The 17,869-nt window shown below is 45.5% G+C and overlaps 1 protein-coding gene across 1 annotated transcript in view; it reads left to right on the top strand.

The window, feature by feature from the left end:
• The window catches only part of SLC5A1 (solute carrier family 5 member 1), a 46,085-nt gene that overhangs the window by 13,738 nt on the left and 14,478 nt on the right, over positions 1-17,869 (top strand). The window contains exons 3-8 of the mRNA XM_006218020.4: positions 4,496-4,600; positions 5,829-5,888; positions 7,432-7,536; positions 15,754-15,859; positions 16,954-17,034; positions 17,515-17,735. Of these exons, the coding sequence (XP_006218082.1) occupies positions 4,496-4,600; positions 5,829-5,888; positions 7,432-7,536; positions 15,754-15,859; positions 16,954-17,034; positions 17,515-17,735 (678 nt within the window). The remainder of the gene's footprint in view (positions 1-4,495; positions 4,601-5,828; positions 5,889-7,431; positions 7,537-15,753; positions 15,860-16,953; positions 17,035-17,514; positions 17,736-17,869) is intronic.

Below are 17,869 nucleotides of genomic sequence, written 5' to 3'. Positions count from 1 at the left end.
TGGGACTCTCAAAGTGTGGTGCCCACACCAGCAGCAGCAAAACCCCCAAACTTTTGTTCTTGTTAGAAGTGCAATATTTCCAGTCCCAACCCAGACAAATGTATCAGAAACTTGAGGGGATGGGCCTCAGCCATCTGTGGTCTAACAAATCCTCTAGGTGATTCTGATTAGGGCTGCCAGATTTAGCAAACAAAGGTACTGGCTGGCCAGTTAAATATGAATTTCAGACAAACAATGAATGCTTTTTTAGTATATCATCATGCAATCATGCAATATTGAGATATACTTTTACTAAAAATGTATTTGTTTATCTGAAACTCAGCTTTAAGTGGATGTCCTGTGCTTTGACTCTAGATTTTGATGGATGTGTTGGCAAGCAAATAGGATCTCCCGTATATTTCCTATTTTCTATTTTTTATGTCACACAAAACATAATTTTTTGTTAGCATTCAATGACATTTTCATATCTTTTTCTACATCCCCACAAACACATAACTTTCCTGTGTACTTTATTCTCAGGCCTCAGGCTCCGAGAGTTAATCTGAGACATCCCTGGAATTGTTGCCCTTCACTGTTAAAAGTTTTAAAGAATTGTGTTCTGATTATGAAATTATACAAACTCATTGTGGACATTTTGGAAAATTATAAAAACACACTCACTGTTTTCTGTGCCATAGATAACTGCTGTTAAATTTGGATCTCTCTATTTATATTTAAAAATTTGGGGATCACATGGTATATAACTTTGTATGTTTTTTACTTGACATTTTTATCACAATCATCTCCTCATCATAAATTCTTCAAAGCTATAGTTTTAAAGGCTGCATAATATTACATCATAAGTAGGTACCTTAATTTACCCAGTTTTTTCCTATTGTTGGCCATTTATGCTGTTTCCAACTTTCCTATATCGTAAATAATGTGGCATTGAACTACTAATGAAATTCTTACATTTAAGTCCTTGTCTCCATCTCTGATAATCTTAAGATAGATTACTAAAAGTAGAATCACATGGTGGAAGATGATCTTTGGATTTGTACTAAAAAACTGCTTTCCAGAATTACATTTCTATGAGAAATATATGGGAGAGCCCATTTACTTGCCAACACCAAATATTATAATTTACAATTTTTTTGCCTATTTGATGGGCTAACCCACAAAGTCAGATCCCCCTTGAGGTCTCTTTCTTACCAACGCTGAGCTTACAGGTCACCCTATTGACATCTCAGTGCAGTTCATAATCTCCAGTGGGCCCCACTGTCTTTTGGGCCCCTTTGGGCCTGGCAGGCCAGTTTTATTGCCTCTTCCTCAGGAGAGAGCTGTCCTTGGCATGTCCCATTAAGAGTCCTAGCTCCATGCAGTCAGTGGGAGTAAACGCAACTTGAAGGTATTTGGTCACCAGACGAAGGACCTGATATCACTCACCCACCCACTCACTCACTCTACTTAGCAGACTTATACTGAGTGCTTGCCATGTGCTGAGTGGAAGCAGAAGTGATCTTCAAGGGCTAGAGGATGTTTTGGGGACAACAATGTACAGAAGCAGTTACAAAAATGGGGCCCTACAGGAACCAGGAGAGTGCAACAGACAACAGGTGGGGTAAGAGATCAGAGGAGGAAGAGATTGGCTCTGGATGGTGTCAGCAGAGAGATGGGACCGGGCTTCTCTCTGAAGCCTGGGGCAGCGTTTCTGTAGGCAGAACTTGATGGAGAGGGAGTTCCAGGCAGAAGGAAATGATGTACACATAAGCAGGAGGCAGGAAGCCCAGAGCAGATCTAGGAGGCTGGGTCAGTGTGATTTAGCTGGAGTATGGAGGACCTGAGAGGGCACTGAGGGGCTGCTGGATTGGCGGAGGGTGAGGCTGGAGTGCAGAGACCCCCTAGGAGCTTGTAATTCCTCTTCCGAGTTTTATGCCATGACAGGGCAGAGGAGCCCTCCAGCTGGCAATGTTTATTGACTCTGGTGGTTTACGTCACAGTCTGGGAACTCTTATAACCCCATTTCCTGAGAAGATAAATTGTGGAAGGATTTCCCACAAAGCCTTTCGGTGGCTTCTGAAGATTTCCATTGGAAATGTCTCAATAACTTTGCTGTGGTGTGAGGGTACACTGGAAGTCTTTATTTGACTGAGCCTGCCAGTTCTGGGGTTTCACCAGTGATGTTGGTAAGGGTTCAGTCTCTGTGCTGTATGTTGGCACGTGGAGAAGTGACTGTCTCCCGTCAGGTAGCCTGAATGCCCGGGTAACAGGCCGTTACAGCTCTGGGGTTATGGGGACTTTGGAGAGGGAGACTCCTTCACCCCAAACTTTTTGTCCTCCACATTTTAGCATTCCAATTTTGTAGTTAGTCACTGGGCTTCTACTTCCGAAGGGAGTTCAAAACAAGTGTTAGGAAGGAGCAGTGACTTTGAGTGTGGTCTGGGGCAGGTTTCTCAAACTTCGTTGTGTATAAGCATCCCCTGGAGAGCTTATTTCTCTGACTCAGTAGGTCTGGGGTGGGGATCGAGAATTTGTGTTTCTCCTAAGCTCCCAGGTGAAGCGAATCTCTTTGCCAGCAGAGCGCTCTTGTGAGTAGCATTGGATCAGGGTCCATTTCTAGGGCTGAGTTAAGCACTGAAGGAGTGACTGTCAGGCGGACTGATGTCTGCCTTTGTTCTAGAGAGAGATGCAATCTCTGCTAGCTTCCACCTCCTGACGTGCATAGTTCGTAGGGAGAAATGAATTTGGCCAGATGTTTTCCTTTGCGGTTTAAGTAGTTTTCCCTTTAGAGAAGGCTCATGGGAAAGCATCAGATTTGTGCCAAATGCCAGAGGGACTGAAGTGAAAACATTTTAAGTGATGGAGCCACTGTGTCGTTGAGGCAAACCACATGGGTATGATCAGGAATCTCAACTGAAAAGAGAGGCAATCTGTTCTTGTTGAATGGTCCAACTAATTTAGAGGCAGGTTCTCTGACAATGACAGGAATTAGAGAGACTGGCTTAGTTGTCGCCATTGCCAAGGACCCATGGCTGAGTGGCAGATTTAAAAGAGAGTTTGAAGCCACATGATGTTAAAAACAGGTGGGAAGTCAAGAAGGCCAGCCTGCTTCACTCTGAACAGCCCATGGACATTCTGGTACCCCCAAAGTCCTCCTGGCCCCCATTCCATCAGATGGTGAGGGGTTGTGTCAGGGAAGCCTACAACTGCTTAGAGTCCACTGTCCCCCTTGGGGGGATGTTGGAAAGGACTTCTTCAACTTAAGGCTAATCTAATGCGGTTAATCATTATTGGTAATATTGCTCCTAATAGTACATTAGGCTTAATAATTTATCAAGTGAGACATGGTAAATGAAAAAAAAGTTAATGGGTCATGACAGGCAGGCTGCACGTGGAAGGGAATTCTGATTAAAAGCAGACTGTTATCGATACACTTCACTATATGCAAAATGAACAACAAGGACCTGCTGTATAGCACAGGGAGCTACATTCAGTATCTGGTAAAGCCTGTAATGGAAAAGACTCTTGAAAATTTTATATATATATATAACACAACATATATGTATAACTGAATCACTTTGCTATTCACCTGAAACTAACACGATATTGTAAATTAACTATAGCTCAATAAAATATTTTTTAATTGGAAAAATAGAACAAACAGGAAGATTAAAAAAAAAGTGGACTCTTATCCCCACCAAGCTTTGGGGAGAAGGAGGTGGATGTATCTAAACAGTGGGCTTCCCTTTCAGTTTCCCTTTCTTCTTTTTTTTAACTTGCAAAGCATTTTAATGTTTACGCTATAATGAAGATGGGATACAGTCCAGAGCAACAGAACTTTCATACCGTGAGAATTCCACTTATGGTCAGAGGCAACAGTAATTTACTTATTTATGCAAAGTTTACTGAGTCCTATTCTTTTGACAAAGGCAAGCAAGCCTGTGTTGTACAACACACTTTAAAGTACAGATAACAAAAGATTAAAACTCTCAAGTGGCACAAACTAAAGTACACAGTTTCCCCTTTCTCATGAATGGCTTCCACCCAGTTACTCAAGTCCTGAAACTAGGGGTTACCCTTGTTTACTCCTTCCCTCATTTCCCACATCTGATCCATCAACAGCCTGGTCAACTTTGTTTCTAAAACCTACCCCAATCTCTATGCTTGTCTTTGTCTCAGCTGCCACCACCCAAGATCAAGCCGCTGTCCCCTCTCACCTACAGGAAGCAATTGCCTCCCACAGGGTTTTTCTGTTTTCTCTCTTGCCCCCAACACTACATTCTCCACATGCTTGAGAGCAGTCCTTAAAAGCAAATTAGATCTTGTCCCTCCCTTGTTTGAAACTCTCCGGTAGGTTCCCATAATACTTAGAATAAAATCCACCCTCCCATCTGGCTTGCTAGGATCTATGTGATGTATCCTTCTCTTGGCTGGTATGTCTCTACACTCTTTGGCCCACTCCGAGTGTTCTGGTGGAGCACAGAATCCTCACGTGACTTTCCCTTTGTGTTTTCAGATTGGAGCCTCTCTGTTTGCCAGTAACATCGGAAGCGGTCACTTTGTGGGGCTGGCTGGGACAGGAGCAGCTGCAGGCATCGCCACTGGGGGCTTTGAGTGGAACGTGAGTAACGTCAGAGACACTGTGTCCTGGAGCTGGACGGAGCTGTAGCTGTCAGCCAGCTCAGTCTATGCCCAGAGCCGTCTTAGATGTTAGAGAACCTCCCAAAACGACCTTGGGATGCAGCTGTGAAGGGGCACAGCTGCAGGAGCCCCAGGGTCCTGCTCCCCTCCAATCAGAGTGTTGCAGAAAAATGTGTTACAGCTCAGTTGTGACAGCAACCTAGATCTGGGCAAGAGAACAAGCAGCATTCGGAGAGGTGGAGAATTCACGTTTATTACACCAGTGAACCCATAGTGTTAACACTCCAAGCTCTGGACGCTGCCTGCAAGTTTACACAGGCCTTTATAGGCTGCCAGTTTTACACTTTGCAACATCATATGCAAATAAAGTATAACAGAAGTTGACCAACCAGGAACAAGCTTTGTAGGACTAGACCAATCAGGAGTGAGAGAAATAACCAATCAGGAGTCAGGGGAATGGACCAATCAGGAGTGAGAGAACTAACCAATCAGGAGTGAGCTCCATGCAAATGAAGTACTACAAATGGACCAATTAGAAGTTAGGGAAGTGGACCAATCAGAAGTGAGAGTAATAACCAATCAGGAGTGAAGGAAATAACCAATCAGAAGTGAGCTCAGGGAACCAACAGAATTTTAGGGGCAAGTAAGCCATTTCAGAGGTAAAAAGTGAGATAGCGCCTCGGGGCCAGGGAGCTGGATGGTGCCGGCGGAGAGTAGTGGCCCCTGCTTGGGGGTCCTGCCAGTCTTTTTATGGGGCTTCCTGCCTCAAGAGTAGCATGAGAAAACTACTGATATGATGGCAATAGTGTTTCTTTCTTCTTTTAAAAAGCCAACCCTTCCTGTACCCTTTCAGCCATGTTGGATATTTGGAAATACTGACCATCAGATTTCTGTTATTATTATCATTTTTATTTTGAAAAAGCTCTCTAAATGGTATTTACTCCTGTAAACCAGGGAAGAGGCAAAAGGAGCTGTGATGTCAGTGGGCAGCCCTTCTGGGTTCCTCTCTACTGTTGCCCAGTTGTTGTTTCCGTGGGCCACTCAGGCATCAAAGGCCTCCTCCAGCCACTGATGGCCACTTAGGGAGTTGTCCCCAGAGCCCAAAGAGAAAATGCTGGGTGATTGTTCTGCAGCAGCTGTGGGCCCTGTAGGCAGCAGGACGGGCTAAGGTTTTGCCTGGTTTGACTTCACCTCTTTTTTTGTTTCAGGCTCTCATTATTGTGGTTGTGCTGGGCTGGTTGTTTGTTCCCATTTACATTAGGGCAGGGGTAAGTATCTGCTCTGTTCTTATTTAATATATATTTCCTGCTGGCAAATTCATGTGTGAACTTGGTCATCCTGGAAGGCAGAGGAAACTTTACGGGATAAAAGCCTATGACTTGGCTCACTTTCCTGGGTTCTAAAGTTCTTGACTTCTCTCAGGGGCATCAAACAGGCACGGCTTGTCCCGCTAGGAAGCCCTCCTAAGCAGCCCCGCCCTATTCAGCATCTGAAGCATCACACCCCCATCCTGTGTGTATACTTGCAAGGCACTGCTGTGCATTTGCTCATGATGCATTGCAGAATGCTTCTGTCCGTGGAAGGGAAGCAGCATGAGAAAAAGAACCATGTTTCCCCTTCATTTACAAACACAGCAGCTCTTACTGCTGAACATGCAGCTAGTACTCAAGTACCAAATACATGCTCAGTCTCTTGACTAGATCTCTGATATTTTGTGTAAAACAGCTTTAACATCATCTGTTCTCTGAGATATAAGAGCACCTACTATGTATAAGTCTGTCTATTAGGAGCTGAAAGCAATATGGAAGAAGTCCAGGCAGACTCTGCATCTTTGGAGGCTTGTGGACCGTTGGTGATGTGTGTCTGGTTCCAAGAGACAGCAGGCTCAGGGTTGAGGGAACGAAAAGGAGTGTGGTTGGAATTTGCAGAAAGGAACTGGGAGAGCAGGTGAGCAGGCCTGCAGCCACAATCCTTGGCAAGGCCTGTATGCAGAGCAGGGTGAAGCACACACCAAGCCCGGCCACCTTGTTTAGTGTACTGAAAAGATGCTGCTGTGGTGGTTATGATGTCTTGTTCATTGTAGGTGCTTTGTATGGGAATTTTCTTTTCTTTTCTTTTCTTTTCTTTTCTTTTCTCTTCTTTCTTTCTTTCTTTCTTTCTTTCTTTCTTTCTTTCTTTCTTTCTTTCTTTCTTTCTTTCTTTTTCTTTCTTTCTTTCTTTCTTTCTTTCTTTCTTTCTTTCTTTCTTTCTTTCTTTCTTTCCTTCCTTCCTTCCTTCCTTCCTTCCTTCCTTCCCTCTTTCTTTCTCTCTTTCTCTCTCTCTCTCTTTCTCTTTCTTTCTTTCCTCCTTTCTCTTTCTTTCTTTCTTTCTCTTTCTTTTATCTATCTATCTATTATCTATCTATCTATCTATCTATCTATCTATCATCTATCTATCTATCTATTATCTATCTATCTATCTATCTATCTATCTATCTATCTATCTATCTATCTATCTTCTATTCCCTCCTCCTTCAGGGCCAGTATCTGCCTTCTTGGTTATGTCCAGTCATATGTTCATTAAATAAAGTGTTTATTGGGCACTTCCTATGTCCTAATACCCATCTGCCTCTGTAGTGATAGGGCATGTAGAGTTGAGATGAGCAACTGGGTGGAGACAGGGGACCTCCGGCCACCTCACAGACTTCTCTGACCAGTAGGGGTTAACCCTTGATCACCCTCTGACACCAGGGTGGATGCCACTGCTCTGCTTGCTTGCTCTGGGCCTTCTGATCACCCTGGCTGGCAGTGACTGCCCTTCCATCCCATGCAGGTGGTGACGATGCCAGAGTACCTGCGGAAGCGATTTGGAGGCAAGCGAATCCAGGTCTACCTCTCCATTCTGTCCCTGTTGCTCTACATTTTCACCAAGATCTCGGTGAGTCCTTTTCCCTGGGGGCTGGGAACTGGCTGTCTCAGAACCTGCCTACCCTTGCCCTCAACACATGAGGGCCCATGGAAGGACAGTGCTGTATGTTGCTACTAACTCAGTCCCTTAGGCCTTCTTGCCTCTGAGGGAAAAGTCCTATTTCACACATCAAGGAGTGAACACATGGAACTCCTTATCCTCTACTGTGGGGAAGTTGAAAACAATCAGGTTCAAGAAGGTTCAGTGAAAGCTGCTCTTAATAGACGATTAAAAAGGAGTTAGGGATGTCTGAGGGCTAGCCCTGATCTTAGAGGTCAGAATCTGGCTCCAGGTGGCATTTCTGAGGTGCTTAAACATGGGCAGTCCCCGACAGCTCTGGAAGGGACCTCGGAGATTCTCCGTCTTCCCTTGTAAGGAGGGGCCCGTAGCATACTGCTTTACCTCGCTGGACCTTCGCTTCTTGGTGGGTAAGATGGGGATAAAAATTCCTACCTTGCCTGCCTCACTGTGTGGTAGTGAGGATCAAATGGATTTTCTTGAAAACATGAAGTATCGTTGGAATGTCAGGCATGATGATGATGAAAATGAGAGCCTTCTACACGCCATGTGAGCAGTGCCCTGGATTGCTTCAGCACCCTAATCTGGCCAGAGAAGCCTAAATATTCTGGATACTAGGCCATATGATTTGCAAATATTTTCTTCCATTCTGTAGGTTGTCTTTCCACTTTCTTGGTAGTGTTCTTTGATGCACGGAAGTTTTAAATCTTGATGAAGTCCAATTTATCTGTTTTTCTTTTCTTTTGTTTCTCATGCTTTTGTTGTCATTCCTAAGAATCCATTGCCAAAATCCAAGATCATGAAGATTGAATACTATGTTTATTCCTAAGAGTTTTATAGTTTTAGCTCTTACATTTAGGTCTTTGATCGGTTTTTAGTTGATTTTTGCATATGATGTGACGTAAGTTGAAATTCATCCTTTTGCATGTGGACGTCCAGTTCTCCCAGCACCCTTTGTTGAAGAGATTATGTCCCCATTGAATGCTCTCACACACATATTTTTACACAACTCAGTGAGCACGTGCTCTCATCGACTGGACCGAGAGGGCTTTCTTGTCTTAGAGCTGAGACTGACACCCCAGTTACTGCCCCCTCCCTGCCTAGCTTCCTGGCTCAAAATGCGACTGCCCTTGACTGGTGCCTGTGTGCTTTGCCTGCCAATGTGATGATTCTACCTCCTTTACTTTCTCCTCTCTTCCTTCATGGTCGTTTATAATTACAAGATGAAAACCCTGGGATTTTCAGTCTTATTTCATTAGAGACTGGTGTGCAGAGCCTGGACTGGGAGTTGTTGGAAGGGGTGGGTAAATCAGGCTTCCTGAGGGTGGGAAGGGCAGGTATAAAAGGATAAAAGGAATGCAGGCGGGAGGGTGGGGAGGTGACCCTGGAATCATGGGAGGTTGGTGAGGGAACTGCTCTTTGCTGCTCGGTTCAGCTTGTGAGGTGGCATCTGTCTCATGAGCAGGCAGAGGAGGGAGTCCCTTTCTTGGAAGCAAGCCTTCTCCAAGTCCACAGTTCAGGCGGGTGAAAGTCTGTTGACTGCAGTTGCCATGGAAAGAGCACTCTTTGCCGTTGGAGCTGATGGAGCGGTAGTCATATAAGTAAGCTTAGTGCTCAGCCTCTCTCCCTGCCTTCCCAGTCGCCTCACTTCTTTTCAGGTTACTAATTAAACCTTCTTGGAGTTGGGAGCCCCCGGGTACTCAGCGGCAGCCTCCCTCAGCTCAGATCCTGATGGAGCCCATTCCCCCAGCAGTCAGCTTTTTCTCAATTTTACTTTTGAATAGTACTGAGTGTAAGCTGCTCCGTCTCTGTAATTTCTGGGGCTCCTTCCTGGAGGCCTTGCCCACTGCCCTACCAGCTCCACCTGCTGGCCAGGGCCAGCGATCCCTTGAATAATGCATTAGTGCCACTCTTAGTTGCCAGTAGGGGCTTTGCTTATTCCTTTTCCAGTTCTCATAAAAGTTCTACATGGGCAGGGATTTTTATTTTATTTTCTACTTCATGGAAAAGAAAATAGATTCTCAGAGAGATTAGGTAATTTGTCCCAAATCACATAGCTAGTGTATGGCAAAGCCAGGTCTGGAGCCTGGGTCTCCCTAGTCCCAGTTGTCTGTGTTCTTCTCAGAATTCTGCTCTATGCTTGGATGGGATGAGGGCATAGGATGACAGATCAGATAGGTCATCCAGTTCTGTGTCCTGTGCTCCCATTTCCCCCACATTGGGGAAATTGAGGTCCACGGGGACTTTGTGGAATTAAAAGCAACAGAACTAGGATGAGAAGCAGGGACCCTGATATGGAATCAAAACCTGTTAACATTATACACTCCCTGCCTTCTAAGTCTTTCATTCTTCCAGGGTAAAGTAGGGCAAAATTCAAGACCTTGGGATAGGAATTAAGATAGCTAGTTAAATGAGCTTCCAATATAAATGAGTTTCTGGGAGAAGGATTTGCAAGGACTCTGAAGAGGGGACATCAGCTGCACACTGAGTGCGTGAAGGATCTGGAGGTGGGACATCCAGGCAGCAGAAAGGACAGGGAAGGGCCAGGCAGGCAAGGCTTTGTCTTTATAAATTTGGCTGACTTTAGGTTCACCATGGGTCACAGAGCACGGAATCTTTAAAAAATTACTCTGATGTTGACTGTAATTGCTGGGAGCTCACATTTAGATAAATAAAGAGTTCAGGACTTATGGACAAAAGGAAAAAATTGTTGGTTAACAAAGTAAGGCAGTCATGGGTTCACACTGCACACAAACAGAGATTAATCAATTTTGTTGTGTGTGTGGGGAGGCATGGGTAGTTTGTGATTGGTGAGAAGAGAAGAAGATGTGGCCTTGTGAGATCCATGTCCAGACAGGGAACAACCAGGGACCTGCCAGGACATAGGGATCCAGTGGATGTGTAACTGACAGTGGAGAGAAAGTGAAATGCATCTCAGGTTCAGGGCCCAGATGTGACCCAGGCCATGGAGCAGCGCTGGTGTGGACTTCTGACGGTGGCTGCCATTCGTGGCCATGTCCTTTTGGACTCTGAGACCCAGACTTGATTATTCCTCCATGTACTCCTCTAAATTTTATTGGCTCCTTCCCGCCCATCCACTCCACACCAGCACCCTGCCTTACCAAGTTCTGAGTAGCATTCTGTTCTGTAAAATTTCCTGGCATCATGTGTCTTATGCAAATGTACACAATCACTTTAGATAAAGCCTCAGATCTTATGAATTACTTGTGATTACCAGATGTCCTTGTTTGTATTTCCTGCATTGATATCACAGGTCACAACTGTTATAAACCTTTATAGCAGCTTTGCTGTCCATTTTGGATCCTTGGGTGAAAATAAGAGCTTTGGCTTTTGCTTACGTTTTGAGTGCTCGTCACCTGGTTCCCTCACTTTCATAAATGAAAGAAATTTGAACAATGGGCTCTCCATCTCAAACTTCACTTCCATGCAGGATTGCTGGGCACTCAAATACAACTAGGATCAGAATGGGCAGGAAGTGCACAAATACAAAATCACAGGACCTCAGAGCATCAGAGCTGAGACTAAGCAACCTGCCCAAGGCTCGTGTCAGAGACTCAGCCACTCTAAGAAGCTTTCCAACTGCATCTGTATTTTATTGTTCCCTGTGAGTTCCATGGAGCTTGTTCAGCCAGACTTTCAAAACAGTGGGCCAAATTCAACTTCTTGTTTTTGTTTTTGGTGGGAGGAGGTGATTAGGTTTATTTATTTATTTTTAGAGGAGGTAGTGGGGATTGAACCCAGGACCTTGTGTATGCTCAACATGTGCTCTACGACGTGAGCTATACCCTCCCCCACCTTCTTGCTTTTGTAAATAAAGTTTTTTTGAAACGCAGCCACATCATTGGTTGATGTATCATCTACAGCTGCTTTCATGCTTCAACAGCAGGCAGTGCTGAGCCAGTTGAACAGAGACTGTATGGCCTGCAAAGCCTAAAACATTTAGGAACTGACCATTTACAGAAAAAGTTTGCTGATCCCTGGTTTAGAGGACCATAATTGTCTAGTTCACTTCAAGTTGGTTTTGCTTAGCACTTGCTTCCTTCCTTCCTTCCTTTCTTCCTTCCTTGTTTCCTTGTTTCCTTCCCTTCCTTCCTTGCTTATGTTTTTTTCCCCCTTCTTTATTAAGGGCTAAGAATAGTTTTCAGAAGGAGCAATCTGGGATAAACTGTGAAACAAATGATCTCATAGGATTAGAGGAGTGTTCTTTTATATCGAAGCTCGTGGCATATTCCCTATCCAGTCCCCGATTTTTATAAATAAAAAAGTCATGAAATGCCTCAAACATAAAGTACAAAGAATTATACAGCAAATACCACCACCCCGATTCTATAGCTCTAAACAATTTATCATTTTTTTAAAAAAAGAAATAAAACGTAACAGATATAACTGAAGGCTTATCTGCTTCTGGAAAATAAGTTGCTCTGGAAAATAAGCCCTTTTGACCCTGTTTCCCTCCTTCTCGAAAGGTAAACCCTGCCTTGAACTTGGTGTATATTCTTCTGGTCTATGTTTTAACATTTTCACTACATAATGTGTGTGTAGCCATATATCCATGAAGAATACATTGTGTTGTAAAATTTCTGCTTCTCCTGCCTTTTAAATTGTAAGGAAAATCTAACAATGGCATTTAAGAAAATCTGGAGGGGAAGAGCACCCACAACCCTGTAACTCTATTACAGGCATTTTCATATTTTGGCTTTGCCCATATTGGGTGCTTTCCTTTACAGAGTTGCAGTCAGAATATGTAAACCATTTAGTGGTCATTCTCCTCCTTAGCATCAAACTGTAAACATTTCCCCATATTTCCATTTTCATAATTATTATATTTTAGGGGCCATGGAATATAACTGTTGATATACAATTTTAAGCCAGCCATCTAAAAATCCTCTGGTGGATGAAAAGCTATCGACAGAGGTCATCTTTGGGCCTAATGATAGAAATGGGGCCACTTTTACTTTTCAGTATGTAACTTCCTGGGCTATTTGTCTTAAATCATACAACGTAATTATTTTATTTTAAAGTTAGTAAGTAAACAGTTTTTTTTTAAATTAAAAAAGACCTTGCTCTGCAGAAAATATTCCAGAAAGGAAGACCCTTACTTTTCAATGTTGTGGAAGGTCATTGGATTTGGAGACAGAAAATTAGATTTTAGCCCTTAAGCAAGTCATTGACTTTTTTCTGTCTATCAGTAAAGTGGAGCCAATGTAGTGTCCCGTTACCTTGTTTTGAGGATCATAATGATGCATTTATCTCAAAGTCCTTGGCCAACTGTACAATCCCCTAGATAGGAAGGAAAAAAATACACTAATGAAGAAGGGAAAAGTTTGGGCCCCTAAGAGACCCCAAGATGGATGTCAGAGTGTCTGGGCTAACATGAACTTAGCTATGCTGTCCCCAGGCACACCTGCTGGCTTTTAGGTTTCCAAGGGCAGAAAGAATTAATCTCTGAAGTTAAGAGTGACTCATGGGAGAGAGGATTTGTCCTGGGTTTCTTCAATTCATGAGGGAGTTTTTCTTGGAATTCTTTATCTGCCCTGTTAGCTGGAAATAGAGTACATACTATAAGAACAAGATTTCTGCTAGTCTAATGCTTCCCAGAAGTCTTTATAGTCTTTGTTTATAGTGTTATCTTAGGAGCTGTGTGTTACTTATTTGTGACTAATGACAGTAAGAGAGTATCATAGTCTACTGTGGTGCGTTATCATAAAGCATTACAAATTAACTGCTCTGGAAAATAAGCCAAACAAGGGCATTTTTAAGGCAGTAGCAGCCTTGGAATCTTTTTATAGCTCACTTATGCTTATTAGCTAATCTGCTGAATCTAAAGTGCATGCACTTAACAGCATTCCAGTGAATGGAACCCCTTCAACTGAAATAGCCACAGTGACAATACAGAGGCATGGGAGGGGAGGAACGCTTTATGAGTGCTCATCATAATTCCAGGTGGTGAGAGTGCAGAGTCAGGCAGGAGTGGCCATTTCACCCTTAGCAAGGCTAATGTGCAGCTGGGGCCTCTTCTTCCTCTTCAGTTTTGGCAGCTGCAGAGAGTGACCTGGAGCAGGTCCTGGACCTGGGAGGGGCATGCTTTCCTTGGCTGCAGGGCTTTCCCACTTCCAGCCACTGAGAATCACAAGCCCTGGGAGTCAGAGCTTCCCACGTAAAAGACGAAACACTGAGACATGGAGAGGCGAAATGTTTTATCCAAGGTTGCCCAGGCCTACAGTGGCAGCGCTGGGGTTAAAACCCAGGTCCTCTCACCACCAGTCCTCAGGATGGAGATCTCTTTCTAAGTCACCATCTCTCTCCCTACCTCCTGGATCTGCCTCTCTTTCTCCTCCAAAAAAATGACATCAGGTTCCCCTGGGGCTAGAGAATCTGCAGGGCGTGAAGGCACTGGGTCCTCCGGAGGCCCATCCTGGGGGAGGAGGAGGAGGTCCCACATTAGCACATAAGCTTGGAGTTGGTATGAGGCAATCTCTCCACCAACCAAGAGGCAGGGAATAGGAAATTCAGTCGGTGGGACCTGAACCACTGGAGGGCCCTGAGGAGCTGCAAGGAGGTGCAGAGGGGAAGATAAGCATAGAGAGGAGATGCAGGGGCACCCCACCCCGGGCTCTGACTGGGCAGCCCTTTGAAATGTATTCAGTTTGATGCAGTGAAACAGTGCCTGCATTGCATCTAGGGGACGTTGAGTTTCTGATGCATCTAGAGGTCTGAAAACGAAAAATTCATCACCATCATCTCTTATTGCTGTCCTTCTGGCAGTATTTTGGAGTGGACATGAAAATTCATTTTGGGTGACCCCAGTGTTCTCTGTTCTTTGTTGGTTTAAATTAACAACTATACCATCCAGCCAGGTGGAAATTTCTTTATGGGCTAAATGAGACAGGGAGAAAAACGGGAAAGAATACACACACACACACACACACATACAACTGAATCACTATGCTGTACACCAGAAACTAACACAACATTGTAAATCAGCTATACTTTAATAAAAACTAAATAAATTAATTAAAAATGGTATGACTTAAAAAAAAAAGAACTGAATGAAGAACCGGTGAATTCAGGGGTGAAGAGGGAGCAATTATCCCTAAAGTCACATGAGACAATCTAGATAAAACCACCTACCACCTAGCCAGCCACCCAGGAGTTTCTTGGTAATGCTCTGATTGTGTCTGAGTCAAGATGGATTCCATCTGGGCAGAGGAGGTAAAATTATGATGTTGCTAAAGTTTCTCTCCACTCTGGGGTGGGCGTAGGGTTTCCTTCTCATGGACTCCAACACTCAAAACTTGCTTTTGGGAACAGATCTGGTAAACCTTTTATACTGGGGTGTAAACGAAGGATAATATCTCAGAGCAGCAGTCCACAGAGTGGACTCAAGGGGCTAATAGTTGTTCCTTGGCAAACAGAGTTCTGTAGTTCAGTTTGTGAAGAATCATTACCATGTTTTCCTTCTGGGGAGTCACAGTATTTTAAAGGCACAGTATTTTAAAGAAGCTGCCTTTACTTTGTCTAATCCAGCATTTCACAAACCTCTTTGACTATAGCATTCTCTTTTTCACCCCCATGGTATATCTATTATCATCTTGAATAAAGCTTGTTGGGGAATTTAGGAATAGAGTATGACTCTCAGGTGTTCATATCCTTTTGTTTTCTATTTTAATTTTATTGTGGTGAGAACACTAGGCACGGCGTCTGTCCTCGGATGGGGGTGAAGTGCACAGTGCGAGTTGTTGCCTGGGTCCATGTTGAGTGGCAGCTCCCTAGAGCTCACTCATCTTACTTAACTGAAACGTTATGCCTGTCAATTTATAACTCCTGAATGCCCCCTTCCTCCAAACCCTGGGAACCACCATTCCAGTCTCTAATGTTAGAAACCACATACACGTGGAATTGTACAGTGCTTGTCTTTCATATTCTCATCTGGGGATAAAAATATGAACTTCTAATTGTGGCATCTCAGCCAAAGGGCAAGGCGGTGTGGGCCCCCGAAATCACAGGCATTGACACTCCTCAGTAGTCGGCTTCTGCTAACCCTCCAAGTTCTCCTCCCTGTCCCTGCAGCTGAAGTGCCTCAGCCAGGGCACACCCTGCAGCCTGCTGGCCTCTCTCACCCCAGCCCCACCTCTCCTCTCCCTCCAGGCAGACATCTTCTCTGGGGCCATATTCATCAACTTGGCCTTGGGCCTGGATCTGTACCTGGCCATCTTTCTCTTACTGCTAATCACTGGCCTTTACACAGTCACAGGTGAGTCCACTCAGATGATTCAGCCTAAGCCCAGCTCGGGGTTAGGCACTTGCGAGGGATAAAAGGAAGCAGGAGGCAGCTTCTCCTCTGGAGGAAGAGATACACCCAGGAAATGTTCGAGGAAACAGTTATAGGTGGCCCCAGAAAACTCCAGCGTTGGCTGGAATAGTCAAGACAGCTTCTTACAGGAGGTGGGGCAGGGCTTGGCCTTATACGTTGTGGAGAGAGCTTGGCTGAGTAGGGAGAAGCAGGGAGGCAGTGCCAGGTGCAGGGGTGGGTGGGAATAAGGGAATAGAGTCAGGGGTGGGTGTGTTGGGGGGGCGGGGCGGGGCAAACAAGCAGAGGTGTTTGGCTGGGTGGTGGGGGTGTGGGTGGTAAGACCTGATAGTTCAAACGAGGTCACAGTGCAGGGGTCTCAGAAGCCACACAGAGGCCTTGGATTCGATGTGACAGAGACTGGGAGGTACTGTAGGGAGGAAGGGAGGGAGTGGCACCCAGAGATTTCAGAGGAAGGCTCGAGGTGAGTGGAGAAACTGGGGACACGAATACCCACTGGGGTTGCCTTTGCAGAGGTGTTACTCTATCACTGGGGGAAGAGGGTCAGGACAGAACTTATTGCTGAGCTGGAGCCCCATAGCTCTGGGGACAAGAAGTTACACAGATGGTCTGAGGAAAGAGAGAGTGGACATGCAAGTAGCCCTTTGAAATGGGTTGATTTGGTAATGTCCCTTCTTGTAGAAATGTCAGCTCTTTGCTCTTTCCGGCCTTCATTTACCTTGGCCGACTCCTGAGCCATCTCCTGTGAACTTGAAACTGTCACATCAAGCTCTCCCTCCTCAAACAGGGAGAAACATTCTCCTTTCCCCAAGGCCTTCCCAGCATTCCTGTGAAGAGTAGAGAGGCTGGAACGTGCTGGGTGGCAGGCTGCTGCAGCAGGACAAGAAAGGGAGGGAAGGAAGGGAAGGCAGGCAGGTGGCTGAGGGGCGTGCTCAGAAGGTGTGCAGAGGGAGAGGGGTGGGATGGAAGAAGGAGGCAGGCTGACAAGATTGCCCTTCTACCTGAGGTCAAATGCATTGTCTCCTTTGCCTGCTTAGGGGGCCTCGCAGCTGTGATTTACACGGACACCTTGCAGACGGTGATCATGCTCGTGGGGTCTTTAATCCTGACTGGCTTCGGTAAGTGGGGCTGGGGCCGGCTGAGGAGGCGGGGAGGCAGAGGTAGAAAGAAGCCCAGGGAGAGAAAAGTGAGTCCAGCCTCCCTGCCTGCCACTGACCCAGGCAGTGAGCTGGACGTGCTCTGTCCTTCCCCTGGGAGTGGTCTGGCCTGGACTGGCCCTGACTGTGGGTGTGCAAGGAGCACCTTCCCCACCCTGCGGTCTTAGGCTGGGCCCAGCCCAGACAATACCTGATTCCTTGGTGCTCTCGCTAGGGAGTCTGGGCCAGTGGGCCCCGATGTGGGCCTCTGATGTCATAGTCTTCTCTCCACAGAGAAACTGGACCATTCTGTGGATGAGAAAGCTGAGGCCCAGAATGGAACACTGACTTGCCCCCATAGTGAGGGTTCTAGCTATAGGTTTCTCAGGCATTCATGGGAAGAAACTGCTATGAAGAGTTGTGAGTTTCACGATGTTGAGTTTTGTTACTGATGTTTTCCAGCTTTTCACGAAGTGGGAGGGTATGACGCCTTCGTGAAAAAATACATGAATGCCACTCCAACTGTGGTTTCTGATGGAAACATCACCATCAAGGAAGAGTGTTACATCCCGAGGGCCGACTCCTTCCACATCTTCCGGGATCCGCTCAAGGGAGACCTGCCATGGCCCGGGCTCATCTTTGGACTGTCCATCCTTGCTCTGTGGTACTGGTGCACAGATCAGGTACCCAGGCTGGATGTGTGGCGAAGACAGGGTCTTCTTCTGGGGGCCATAGAGACTCCTGTCCATCTGTGGCTTGTGGGGTTGGGAAAGGTAGGGCAGGACTCGGGTGGTCTGAGGGTTGCCCAGCCTCGGTG

This window comes from Vicugna pacos, chromosome 32 (assembly GCF_048564905.1).
Source record: "Vicugna pacos chromosome 32, VicPac4, whole genome shotgun sequence".
Taxonomy (NCBI): domain Eukaryota; kingdom Metazoa; phylum Chordata; class Mammalia; order Artiodactyla; family Camelidae; genus Vicugna; species Vicugna pacos.
Note: the sequence above shows the minus strand (reverse complement) of the source record. Positions and strands in the feature narration are given on the sequence as shown.